The sequence below is a fragment of the Gorilla gorilla genome, chromosome 7, assembly GCF_029281585.2.
Source record: "Gorilla gorilla gorilla isolate KB3781 chromosome 7, NHGRI_mGorGor1-v2.1_pri, whole genome shotgun sequence".
In the NCBI taxonomy this organism is placed as follows: Eukaryota; Metazoa; Chordata; class Mammalia; order Primates; family Hominidae; genus Gorilla; species Gorilla gorilla.
In genome coordinates, this window is record NC_073231.2 from 146,224,696 (window position 1) to 146,238,742 (window position 14,047).

The window sequence follows — 14,047 nt, forward strand, 5'->3', positions numbered from 1 at the left end:
ATGAAGCTGGAAACCATCATTCTCAGCAAACTATCACAAGGACAAAAAAACAAACACCGCATGTTCTCACGCATAGGTGGGAATTGAACAATGAGAACACTTGGACACAGGAAGGGGAACATCACACACCGGGGCCTGTTGTGGGGTGGGGGGAAGGGGGAGGTGGGAGGGATAGCATTAGAAGACATACCTAATGTAAATGACAAGTTAATGGGTGCAGCACACCAACATGGCACATGTATACATACGTAACAAACCTGCACGTTGTGCACATGTACCCTAGAACTTACAGTAAAAAAAAAAAAAAAAAGAAGGAATGAAGGGGGCCGGGGGCCGGGTGCGGTGGTTCACACCTGTAATCCCAGCACTGTGGGAGGCCAAGGCGGGCGGATCACCTGAAGTTGGGAGTTTGAGACCAGCCTGACCAACATGGAGAAACCCCATCTCTACTAAAAATACAAAATTAGCCGGGCGTGGTGGCACATGCCTGTAATCCCAGCTACTCAGGAGGCTGAGGCAGAAGAATCGCTTGAACCCGGGTGGCAGAGGTTGTGGTGAGCTGAGATCACACCATTGCACTCAACCTGGGTGACAGAGCAAGACTCCGTCTCAAAAAAAATACAAAAATTAGTTGGGCGTGGTGGTGCACGCCTGTAATCCCAGCTACTTGGGAGGCTGAGGTGAAAGAATTGCTTGAACCTGGGAGGCGGAGGTTGCAGTGAGCAGAGATGGCGCCATTGTGCACTCCAGCCTGGACAACAGAGTGAGACTCCATCAAAAAAAAAAAAAAAAAAGGAATGAAGGACTGATTCGTGCTACAACATGGATGAACCATGAAAACATGACGCTAAGTGAGTAATCTAGACACAGAAGGACAAACACTGTCTTTTTTTTTTTTTTTTTTGACAGAGTTTTGCTCTTGTCACCCAGGCTGGAGTGCAATGGCGGGATTTCAGCTCACTGCAACCTCCGCCTCCCAGGTTCAAGCGATTCTCCTGCCTCAGCCTCCCAAGTAGCTGGGATTACAGGCATGCGCTACTATGCCTGGTTAATTTTGTATTTTTAGTAGAGACGGGGTTTCTACATGTTGGTCAGGCTGGTCTCAAACTCCCGACCTCAGGTGATCTGCCTGCCTCAGCCTCCCAAAGTGCTGAGACTACAGGCATGAGCCACTGAGCCTGGCACTGTCCTTTTAGGTGAAGGGCATATAAGTGTTGATTGAACTACTCCTGCAGCTTTTCTGAAGGTTTGAAGTCTTTCCAGGTAAAAATAAAGTATATTATACATTACAAATATAACACAATAAAAGCAATCCCTCATGGGGGGCGGGTTATGGATTAAATGCAGACACAGGTGTGCACACCCACCAATGGTCACTGCTGTCACGGCCACTCAGGCGAGTGGTGCTGATGCTGGCGAGTGCCACAGGATGGAACATGAGTCATAGCTGACTCCACTTCATGCATCCAACAAACATTAAAAAGTGCCTGGTCTATGACAAGTATTGTGCTTAGCACAGTGGCTAAAAAAATGAATAAGATACAGTCCCCAGTCTAGAATCTGCATGCATTACCAAACTTTCCTATTAAAAATGTATCACTTTAATATTCAGCTCAGCTCTAAGGTAACCCCTAAGGTAAAGAGCTTAGAATTTCTAAAAGCAATAAGTGTCTGTAATATGCTCTGTTTATGCATTTATTTACATTCTGCCTCATTCTAAAAAAGGATCTAAAATCAATTTTTTAAACACATACAATTTAACAACAATAACCAAAAAAAAAAAAAAAAAGATAAAAATCAGTGTAAAGAGAAAATGAGAATTCTAGTTAAAGGAAACCAGGGGAAGGTTAAATCACAAAAATGTCTGCCATGAAGTAGATGTAATTATTAAGGGTAAGCTAGAGACTCAGCTCTAAGGCTCCTAACAGCTAAAGCAAAACGATAAAGATGAAGGCCAGGCGTGGTGGCTCATGCCTGTAATCCCAGCACTTTGGGAGGCAGAGGCAGGTGGATCATTTGAAGTCAGGAGTTCAAGACCAGCCTGGCCAACATGATGAAACCCCATCTGTACTAAAAATACAAAAATTAGCCGGGCAGTAGTGGCAGGTGCCAGTAACCCCAGCTACTTGTGAGGCTGAGGCAGGAGAATCGCTTAAGCCTGGGAGGCAGAGGTTGCAGTGAGAGGAGATCCGGCCACTGCACTCCAGTCTAGGGAAGAAAGAGAGACCCTGTCTCTAAATAAATAAATAAATAAATAAAAAGAGATAAATATCAATGCCCAGGAAATAAGTATCTGCACCAACTGCAGGCATGTCCCCAGGCAGGAAGCTGTGAGGCACCGTTCTCATCCTGGAGCATCATCCTCAATGCCTTCCTGGGTTAAACAGAACAACCCACAGCACAGATATGGGGCTCATTCTCCAGGCTCTGGCTTTTCCTTTATTTTAGTCCTCTCCCTCTTTCCTCCCTTTATTGGGCTTCAAATGGAGATCTGAAACTCCAGCCTAAGGACTGGGTCAAAGATTCCCACCGCTTTGCAGGCAGCTGCCATCCACAGCCCAGCGGGGCATCAGAGGCCCACCTGGCTTGCTCATATCTCTGCAGCTTTGACTGCTCACTCAAGAGAGATTTCCTTATATGCCTCTTACTCTCTCCTAAAGACAAGGTGCAATATACCAGACTCTTGTTCATTCAGAAATGTCTCAGTTCCCTCTCTCTCCTTTTACATCTCTAATAAGGAACTTACTTTCCTCCTTCCCCATCCAACAGCTTCTTTGTGAGAACTATGAATTCCTCACAAACAATCTCTGAAAGCCACACACCCTGCTGGCTGGACTGAACTGTTTCAGCCATAGCTAAGCTGCATTCCTACTACTTTCCCCCTTCTATCTTAAAAAGCCTTTCCCAAATCTCCCCGTGCCTCTGATTTTCAGCTTAAATTGACATAAAGTTTGAGGTTGCAATTATTATGTGCATATCTAGCAGGCTTTTCCTGGGTTTCCTTAGCAACAGCTTCATTAAGGAACTGCATCAAAAATTTTAAAGAGGCTATTCTTACATCTGAACAGAGTAGCCTGCATAAAATTTGAATGGTTTTGAAGAGAAAATTAACCAGGAACAAAGAGGTGGCAGGTCTTAGTCAGCAGTATCATAAGCCAAAATGTTTTCAAATGGCTCGGAATCATTCCTGAATATTTGGTTTGTGGGAGGCAAAGGGTGTTGGATTCAATGCGAGTTGATCCTAGAGCATGTTCTCTAATCTGGTAAAGTCAGATTATTTTCTAGTTTGTCAAACAATTCCTTACTACCACTTTCTCTTACTGTCACTTTCCATTTTTGACTAATTAAGAGTTAAGAAAGTGAGCCGGGTGAGGTGGCTCACGCCTGTAATCCCAGCACTTTGGGAGGCCAAGGCAGGTGGATCACCTAAGGTCGGGAGTTCAAGACCAGCCTGACCAACATGGAGAAACCCTGTCTCCACTAAAAATACAAAATTAGCCGGGTGTGGTGGCACATGCCTGTAATCCCAGCTACTCGGGAGGCTGAGGCAGGAGAATCGCTTGAACCCAGGAGGCAGAGGTTATGGTGAGCCAAGATCGTGCCATTGCACTCTAGCCTGGGCAACAACAGCAAAACTGTCTCAAAAAAAAAAAAAAAAAGAATTAAGAAAGTGAGCAGGGCATGGTGGCTCACGCCTGTAATCCCAGCACTTTGGGAGGCCAAGGCAGGTGGATCACCTGAGGTCAGGAGTTTGAGACCAGCCTGGCCAACATGGTGAAACCCCATCTCTACCAAAAATACAAAAATTAGCCGGGTGTGGTGCGGGCACCTGTAATCCCAGCTACTCAGGAGGGTGAGGCAGGAGAATTGCTTGAACCCAAGAGGCAGAAGTTGCAGTGAGCTGAGATCGTGCCATTGCACTCTAACCTGGGCTACAAGAGTGAAACTCCGTCTCAAAAAAAAAAAAAGAATTAAGAAAGTGAATTTCAATCATTTGGGTAGTTTGAGGGAAACTACCTGATGTGGTACATAGAGCTTGGATTTTAGAACCCAAATGGTTTAAATACCAATGGTGGTATCTACAAGACAATCCTGGAGACACGGCAAACTCCTCTCCTCAATTTCTCATCCTTAAAATGGAGCGTAATAAACTACTTTGCAAAGTTGTTGTGATGATTATGGCTAATATCTGAAAAGCATCTAGCTAAATGCATGCAACAAGCTGGCTGCTTAATCACTCATATTATCAATGAGTTTCAGCTTATCCGATATATCCGATAACGGAGAGACTCTGCCTTTTCATCTTTTTTGTGTGCCAACAGAGCTTATTTTACAGGATTAATACTGCTAGAGCAGGCCTGACTAGAAAATTCCCCAGGTCTACAAGGCAGAACATGTTCTTTTCCTTGGATCAAATTCACAATTATCTATGTTTATGTTTATCTGCTCAGTACCCATTTCCCCCGTAGACCTGAAGCTCAGTCAGCGTGAGACCACGTCTGTTTTGCTGCCCGCTGAACGCTCAAGGCTAGCAGACGACGGACACAGCGCCGAGTGCCTGGCCTTTGGTGTGGAACACGTGCGTGAGGGCAGGAAAGAGAGAACCAGCACGCCTCCCAGAGGCCCTTTGCCTCTGAAATTATGGTCTGGCTTTGGACAAGTTGTACAACCTTTCCTTAGCCTGAGGTTCCTCCTCTACAAACAAGAATATCCGTACTGGAAACACAGAATTATAAGGATTAAAGAAAATAACCAAATTCACAAGCCTGTAAACTGTCTGTTAATGGGTCCTCAACAAACAGGAGCTGCCTGCATCCCTTTGATACAACCAGTGAGCCGTGAGGCAGACATGTTTGCTGAATGCTTTCTAAAAGCCAAGCACAGTGCTTAGCACTTTATATGCATTATTCTATCATTCACAACTTACAGCAACTCTAGAAACAAGTGAATATTATCATTCCCATTTTATTTTTTATTTTATTTTATTTTATTTTATTTTATTTTTTTAGATGGAGTTTTGCTCTTGTCACCCAGGCTGGAGTTCAGTGGCGCCATCTCGACGCACTGCAACCTCCACCTCCTGGGTTCAAGCGATTCTCCTCCCTCAGCCTCCCGAGTAGCTGGTATTACAGGTGCCCCCACCACACCCAGCTATCATTCCCATTTTATAGACTTGGAAACAGGCTAATGAGGTTACATAACTATTCCAGGTCGCACAGTGAGGAAATGGCAACTTCAACCTAAATCTGGGGGGCCAAAGTCCATGCTTCTTCCACCTCACCTCTACTTCACTATTTGCTTGTAAAATCCACATGTCCAACCCATAAATGTATAGGTAGACAGTTATTAAATGAGGTATTTGCTGCCATTTGTGAATTATCTTAGATAGATAATTATCATAAACCATTCACCTAAACAACTAAAGAAAAGACAGGTCAATCCATATCCCTGCACACAAAGAGAAGGAACTCAGCAGTGAATTCCATAAAACGAAAAAACCCTTTCCAATACCACTAAATCCAGATGTATTATTTATCAGTTTTTGTATTTGCACAGGGATTCTTAAAGCAGAAGGAACCTGCAATAATCATATCTCAGTTCCTTTCAAAATTTCCATATTAGCCAAAGTCATTTCCAGGAATAGATACAACTCATCAATTCTACAATGGAGCATACTTGATCAAGAACCAAAAGCTTGTTCTATTTCAGAAAAACTACAGACCCCTCTTCTTTATTGTTCTTATAAAATCCCACCAGAACTCATTATCTTGCTGCCTGCTCATCTGGCAAACAAACATGGAGATGAGTCAACTCAAGCCAAGCGTCGTGCTGGGGAAAACTCACAGGGCCACGGAACCACATCTGCACTGTCCCCGCCCGCCCAGCATGGGAGAGCGCTGTTCCTCTTTCGCCGTGTCTTTGCTGACCTCTAGTGGTCCACAGGAAGAAAGAGCAAACAGCAAAAGGACAGGCTGCTCCAAAGAACAAAATGTCCTCACATTTTAAGTGAAAACATTTTATTTTATGAAATGTGTGTTTCTATACCCACCAGTGAAAACAGATTCCCTGCATGCCCAATTTAGCAGCATTAACTTGCAAAGGCAACTCCAGTTGTTAACGGCAAGCCAGTCTCAAAGCCCTGCCCCCGGCTCCCAACCAAATTGTCTGCAATTCCACTGCTTCAGGCTTTCGGAGGGTCCGTTTAAAAGCACAGTCCACCCTCCACTGTCACAAAAGATGTCTCTTTACACCCTCCAATCTGATCATAACACTTGCCCATCGCAGAGTCACTTTATGGGGCAGGCATCAAGACAGTACTGGACAGCAGGTGTCAAGGCCAGTCCTTCCAGTGACCGCATGAACTTGTTATCCTGTCATTTCACAGACCATACTATTAAGAGGCAGAGACACCGAGTGATTGTGCTCAAGGTTACGCAGCGAACAGGTGGCAACGCAGGGCTGTGAACCTGAGCCCATCTGACAGCGCGACTCCACTGCGACTCCCAGCTTAGATTCCTTCAGGGATTCTCTCTTGCCCACCTGATGACTTTTATGCAAGACCTGTGACAGGAACTGACCTCAGCCTGCGTTGGGGCCTCTCTTCCCCACACTGTCCCTCACAAACAAAACTGCTGCGACCCCCAAGTGACTTCTGTGCTCAGAGCTCACACCCAGCCACATGTTTACACCCAGTCTCTCTGCTCAGAGGCTCCTCAGCACCACTCTGCCGGGTACTTTTCACTCTCCTCAGAGAGCACCTCCTCCGGGAAGCCCTCCACCCTCAGCACTTAGAGCATCAGGCTCCGGGGCAGGGACCACATCCTCACTGGCCCTGCAAATCTGTGGCCCGGCGCAGTGCTGAACCCCTCGTAGGTCCCCCAAAAAGCATGTCAAATGAGAAGTATTATCCAGCTGTTGGTTCATTTGCCCGGCATCACCGGGGAGAACACCACCCCTTGGGCGCCCAGGTAACTGAAGCTTCCACTTTGAAGTGTCAGGTTCCCACTTCTGCCCATCTTTACCAGAAACTTCAACATAAACTGCAAGATACGGACCTCTTCCTAACGCTCTTCTGATGACACACTGCCCCAATGGTGGTGCTGTTTCCCTCACACTACGTGGCCTACAGCTTTGAGGGACTGTGGTGTTGTTTTTACTCGGTTTATGGGCTTTACTCTGTTCTGGTCGCTCCCTTTGGTGTGACACTGACACTTGCCACTTTGACTTATCGGCCTCCCTACCAACGTCTAATCTAGGAAATTAGCCAAGATGACGGGTCCAAGGGGCAGTAAATACACTTTACAGAAGAGGGAACTGAGGCACACAGAGGTTAAACATCTCGCCAAGGCAAGTGAAGCTGGAATGCCGACCCCAGCAGTCTGTATCCAGTCTGTGTGCTCAACTCTCATGCTAAAACGCCTCTCTTTTTATAGACTATGGCTATAAACATTATAAAGTACCAAAATATGGACCAACTCTGAGATGGTGGTGAACTGTTATTTTGTTTCTACTTAGGTTATCTGCTTTCAATTGAAAAAATTAAGAATCTCTGTAGTCAATGTGGCAACATTTCAACATATTAAATCTGGATGATAAGCATGAGTGTCTTATTATTAGTCATACTTGCGTGTTCAAAAGAGAAACTGATTTGAAAGTCTCTCTCCTCTCTCCTCCACCCCCTGCCCTGTCTCTCGCCTGAGCCCCCAGACCCACACCTCTCTCGTTATGTGAGAAGCTGAACCTCTCCTCTTTCCCTCCACCACTGCCTTGCAGCTTGCCCTCCTCGGAGCCCAGCCTGACCATCGGGCACCTAACAGAGCAACACTCCATTCCACCCGACCCACAGCCGGCCGCCGACCCTTTCTACGTAGACTCCCAAGTACGTTTCCAGCGGGCTGGCCTTCCCGCCAACAGCCCCAGCCCTTTGAGGAAGCTGTCAGCACTGCTCGCCTGGGCTCCCCAAGGGCCTCTGCAATGGGCCCCCTCCCTCCCTCTCCCTCCACTCCATACAAATCTGGTCGCATCAGTCCCTGAAGTTAAGACCTTGCCTTTTTTTTTTTTTTTTTTTGAGACAGAGTCTCACTCTGTCACCCAGAGAGGAGTGCGGTGGTGTGATCTTGGCTCACTGCAAGCTCTGCCTCCCAGGTTCACGCCATTCTCCTGCCTCAGCCTCCTGAGTAGCTGGGACTACAAGCACCCGCCACCACGCCTGGCTAATTTTTTGTATTTTCAGTAGAGACGGGGTTTCACCATGTTATCCAGGATGGTCTCGATCTCCTGACCTCGTGATCCGCCCGCCTCAGCCTCCCAAAGTGCTGGGATTACAGGCGTGAGCCACTGCGCCCGGCCAAGACCTTGCTTTTAAAACCTGCCGCTCTTAGAAGCAGCCCCAAATGCTTCACCTGGCCAAGAAAGCCCTCCTGCTCAGACTCTGTCCTCCCTACCCCTCTCTCTTCCTCTCCCTCGCTCCCTCTCCTCCCCTCCCTCTCTATCTCCCCATCTTTCCACCCCCACCGCCATCTCTGACTTTATTTGGTCTCTCCCAGTGATGTGTTCTGTTTCTGGGCATCACTCATGCTGAGCCATTTTCTTCCTGAATGACCTTCTCCCATCTCCTCTTTACCTGGCTATCTCCTATTCATCCTTCAAGGCCCAGTTCCAATCTCACTGACTTAGAGACTGTCCCTGGCCCCCACACCCTCCACCTCCATTAAACTAAGTTAAATCCTGTTGCCACTTGCTCCCTTGGCACCTGTACCTCCAATTTTTTTCCACTTACCCACTGCTCAGTGTCTGCCTTTCCCACAAAACTGTCAGATGGATGAGGACAGGACCCACCTGCCTCAGCTCTCTTTCCCCCAGCCTTAGCACAACGCCCTCCTCACTAAGTATCTGCTGAATTACAGTGACCTACGTTCTCATACTCGTCTGGTGTCCTTAAGCAAATTGTTTAACTTGGTCTCAGTTTCCCTATCTATAAAGATCCAAGTTAAACTAACTAAATATCTAAAATCCTTCTAAGACTATCAATTTTAGGATTTAGCATTATCAATCCACAACTAAAGGTTTATTAAAAATCCGTTTAGATTCAGATTTAAGTATTATTTGCTGGGTTACCACTGTGTCAAAGGAGCTATATAAGTGCTTTCACAAACTGCGTGTTTTATAAACCCAACACCCCAAACAGGGTTACAAATGGCAAGTACTTCATGAGTGACAATATCAAGACAAGAGGCGTGAAGCTTGTTGAAGGTTGCCAAGCTGGTAAAACACAGTTACTTCTCCAAAAAAACAAACAAACAAACAAAATGCAAAGGACAGCAAGTTCTGAATTTTGAAAGTTAAATACCACAATGAAAGAAGTAAAATATACAAATAACCATGTTAATTAGAAATCAAGTTAAGATTCAACAGTTTTTATCATGGCATGCTGAACCTCAGCAAAACGAAATAAGCTTAATTCATAGTGAATCAATTCCACAAGAACTGGATGAACTCTTCCACTTACAGGTAGACATACACTCACCTGTCGAAGGTTAATGTAAACTGCATTCTGAAGAAATTCTGATGCTTCCATGCTCCGTTTCTGAATTGCAAGGACACGTACAGCCTTGATGCACGCTTCCAACTCAATCACTCCCGCATTCTTATACTGCAGGGTGTAAAGGAAATGCCTCAGTCAAAAAAGAGTTCAGATGTTTCTGTCACATTCTAAAGGCTGTGCTACTGGGACTCAATAACTACAACAGCACTTCCCCCAGCACAGGGCTCCAGATACCCCTCCTGATATGGTTTGGCTCTGTGTCCCCACCCAAATCTCATCTTGAATTGTACTCCCATAATTCCCACATGTTGTAGGAGGGACCTGGTGGGAGATAATTGAATCATGGGGGTGGTTTCCCCCATATTGTTCTCGTGATAGTGAATAAGTCTCATGAGATCTGATGGTTTTATCAGGGGTTTCTGCTTTTGCATTTCCTCATTCTCTCTTCGCCTGCTGTCATCCATGTAAGAGCTGACTTGCTCCTCCTTGCCTTCTGCCATGATTGTGAGGCTTCCCCAGCCACATAGAACTGTAAGTCCAATTAAACCTCTTTCTTTTGTAAATTGCCCAGTCTCAGTTATGTCTTTATCAGCAGCATGAAAACAGACTAATACAGTAAATTGGTACCCAGGATGCAGTGTTGCTGAAAAAATACCTGAAAATGTGGAAGCGACTTTGGAACTGGGTAACAGACAGAGGTTGGAACAGTTTGGAGGGCTCAGAAGAAGACAGGAAGATGTGAGAAAGTTTGGAACTTCCTAGAGACCTGTCGAATGGCTTTGACCAAAATGCTGATAATGATATGGACAATGATATGGACAATGAAAGAGGGCTGAGGTGGTCTCGGATGGAGATCTCAGTTCTTGTTGGGAACTGGAGCAAAGGTGACTCTTGTTACGTTTTAGCAAAGAAACTAGCGGCATTTTGCCCCTGCCCTGGAGATTTGTGGAACTCTGAACTTGAGAGAGATGATTTAGGATATCTGGCAGAAGAAATTTCTAAGCAGCAAAGCATTCAAGAGGTACCTTGGGTGCTGTTAAAAGCATTCAGTTTTAAAAGGGAAACAGCATAAAAGTTTGAAAAATTTGCAGCCTGACAATGAGATAGAAAAGAAAATCAGATTTTCTTAGGAGAAATTCAAGCTGACTGTGGTAATTTGCATAAGTAAGAAGCAGCCAAATGTTAATCCCCAAGACAATGGGGAAAATGTCAGAGGTCTTCACAGCAGTCCCTCCCATCACAGGCCTGGAGGCCTAGGAGGAAAAAGTGGTTTTGTGGGCCGGGCCCAGGGTCACCATGCTGTGTACAGCCTAGCGACTTGGTGCCTGTGTCCCAGCCACTCCAGCCAAGGCTGAAAGGAGCCAACATACAGCTCGGGCCATGGCTTCAGAGGGTGCAAGCCCCAAGCCTTGGCAGCTTCCATGTGGTGTTGAGCATGTGGGTGCACGGAAGTCAATAACTGAAGTTTGGGAAGTTTCCACCTAGATTTCAGGAGATGTATGGAAACAGCTGGATGCCCAGGCAGAAGTTTGCTTCAGGAGTGGGGTTCTCATGGAGAACCTCTTCTAGGGCAGTGCAAAAGGGAAATATGGGGTTGGAGCCCCCACATAGAGTCCCTACTGGGGCACTGCCTAGTGGAGCTGTGAGAAGAGAGCCACCATCCTGCAGACCCCAGAATGGCAGATCCACTGACAGCTTGCACTGTGCACTTAGAAAAGCCACAGACACTCAATGCCAGCCCATGAAAGCAGCCGGGACAGGGGCTGTACCCTGCAAAGCCACAGGGGCAGGGTTGCCCAAGACCGTGGGAACCCACCTCTTGCATCAGCATGACCTGGATACAAGACATGGAATCAAAGGAGATCATTTTAGAGCTTTAAGATTTGACTGCCCCTCTGGGTTTCGGACTCGCATGGGCCCTGTAACCCCTTTGTTTTGCCAATTTCTCCCATTTGGAATGGTTGCATTTACCCAATGTGTATACCCCCATTGTATCTAGGAAATAAGCAGCCTGCTTTTGATTTTATAGGCTCATAGGCAGAAGGGACTTGCCTTGTCTCAGATGAGACTTTGAAGTGTGGACTTCTGAGTCACTGCTGAAATGAGTTAAAACTTTGGGGAACCGCTGGGAAGGCATGACTGGTTTTGAAATGTGAGGACATGAGATTTGGAGGGGCCAGGGGTGGAATGATAATAATCTGACTCTGTGTCCCCACCCAAATCTCATCTTAAATTGTACTCCCACAATTCCCACATGTTGTGGGAGGGATCCAGTGGGAGATCACTGAATTGTGGAGGTGGTTTCCCCCATACTGTTCTTGTGGTAGTGAATAAGTCTCATGAGATCTGTGTTTTTACCAGGAGCTTCCGCTTTGGAGTCCTCTCCTCATTCTCTCTTTGCCTGCTGCCATCCATGTAAGACGGGACTTACTCCTCCTTGCCTTTCACCATGATTGTGAGGCTTCCCCAGCCACACGGAACTGTAAGTCCAATTAAACCTCTTTCTTTTGTAAATTGCCAGTCTCCGGTACGTCTTTATCAGCAGCATGAAAATGGACTAATACACCTCCCCACCAAAGCCAGAGAATTTGTTTGTGAGAAAGTCTATCCTTTATGGAAGCAAAAGCAATTGGTGTGGCTGAGTAAGTCTATGAATGCCACACAAATGTGTATGCATTCATTAAAATAATATGACCACAGTAGCTTGCTATTTTGCAAAATTTCAAAATATTATCAATGGATACTGTGCTATTCATTTCTGCTTATCATCCCTTGTAGTACTCTGAAACATTTTTAGAAACTCTCACACCTGCGGCTGTAATGCAGTTGTTGTAAATTCATTTCACTTTAGTTGCAAAAAGTCTGGCTCCCTGTGTGCTCAATGCTTTCTGGTTTTGTCTCCGAGTTGCTTGTTCCTACTTCTCAGTTCCTATTATGGTTCCTGAGATGAAGAACAAATGAGGGCGTTTGGAACAGAAAAGGCTTCGTGGAATTTCATTCAACTACGCAATAAACTGGGGAGTATCTCTTAAGCTTCATCCCCAGTTCTCCTAGCTTCGAGCCAGGAGAGCCACCCCCAGCCCCTTTTACACACCATGTGGCTCCAGACCCGGGAGCAGGGAAAGGAGGAAGGATTCAGGTTCCAGAACTCTTCCAAAAAAGAAGAGTTCAGATGGATGGATCTCCTTCCTTCCCTCCGATGCCCTTCTCCCTCCCAAGCCTTCACTGCAAAATCCTCCATGCTAGCCATTCTGCATTTTTGTTTTCTACTCCAAACCTTATTTTTATTTTTTTTCCTAGTTATCCCAACTGGACTGATTTTCAACTGATGTTGCATAATTTAAAATTAAAGAAAGGGTTTACAGAGGTTGTCCATGTATACTAGTACCTGAAGAGAAACAGAGGTTGGGAGGAAAAACACACTAATATTCTTTTGCTGGGGCATTAGGACATGTGAAAACCAATGCATATAATCGACAAGCCTTTGCTGAGACCCACTAGAGGCCTGGTGTGGCACCACTGCTAATGAACATGCAGTCTATTTACCAACCATGAAGAAGCAAAGGCACAACTGGTTATCTTTCTCACTAAAATCATGTACAAGGTGGGACAAGCAGTTTTATAATTACTATGCCGGAAAGGGTAGGCTTCATTCCTCCCCTTTTCCACATACATAATGTACATGTAATCTGTGTTATATTAAATATAAGCTATCACAGACGATCAGAAAAACGAGCTACTTATACCTGCTTAAATACCAACAATGAAGTCAGAAATCTATCAATCGTATATACTGTTTCATGACACAAGAAAAAACTAACACAGGGACTTGATTCTATGGAAATGCCATTTTTCCTTCAAAACTCTTAAAACAGTTTCTATTGACGTGAGAATAAAAGTCATCACAAATTTTTCCCACATATTTTTGGTTAAATTTACATATTTTAATGTATATTACAAAGAGATTTAAAATGAAATCATGAAAAATTATTTTTTTTTTGAGACAGAGTCTTGCTCTGTTGCCCAGGCTGGAGTGCAGTTGCTTGATCACAGCTCATTGTAGCCTCAATCTCCCAGGCTCAGGTGATCCTCCCACTTCAGCCTCACTGGTAGCTGAGACAGCAGGTGTGCGCCACCACACCCGGCTAATTTTTTTGTATATTTTGTAGAGGCGGGGTTTTGCCATGTTGCCCAGGCTGGTCTGGAACTCCTCAGCTCAAGTGATCCTCCCACCTCAGCCTCCCAAAGTGCTGGAATTATAGGCATGAGCCATTGCACTCAACCTCTTTTTTTTTTTTTTTTTTGTTAATTCTTTCCTACCATCCAAATTTTCATGGCCAGTATGATTAATATATGATTCCTCAAAAATTCTAAAATAATTTGTTCAAGTTAAAAAAAAAACAGACTGGAGTTTTGATGGGGCTTTCAATATGTTTTATTCTGGGAGGTTACATGTAGTGGCTTAGGCCTGTAATCGCAGCGTCTCAGGAGGTCATGGTGGGA

The 14,047-nt window shown here is 45.3% G+C and overlaps 1 protein-coding gene across 3 annotated transcripts in view; it reads right to left on the bottom strand.

The window, feature by feature from the left end:
- TRAPPC9 (trafficking protein particle complex subunit 9) overlaps window positions 1-14,047 on the bottom strand; it is a 730,192-nt gene that overhangs the window by 658,138 nt on the left and 58,007 nt on the right. For all 3 annotated transcript variants that reach the window (XM_019032441.4, XM_004047569.5, XM_055349566.2), the window contains one exon: window positions 9,527-9,652. In XM_019032441.4, the coding sequence (XP_018887986.2) occupies window positions 9,527-9,652 (126 nt within the window). The remainder of the gene's footprint in view (window positions 1-9,526; window positions 9,653-14,047) is intronic.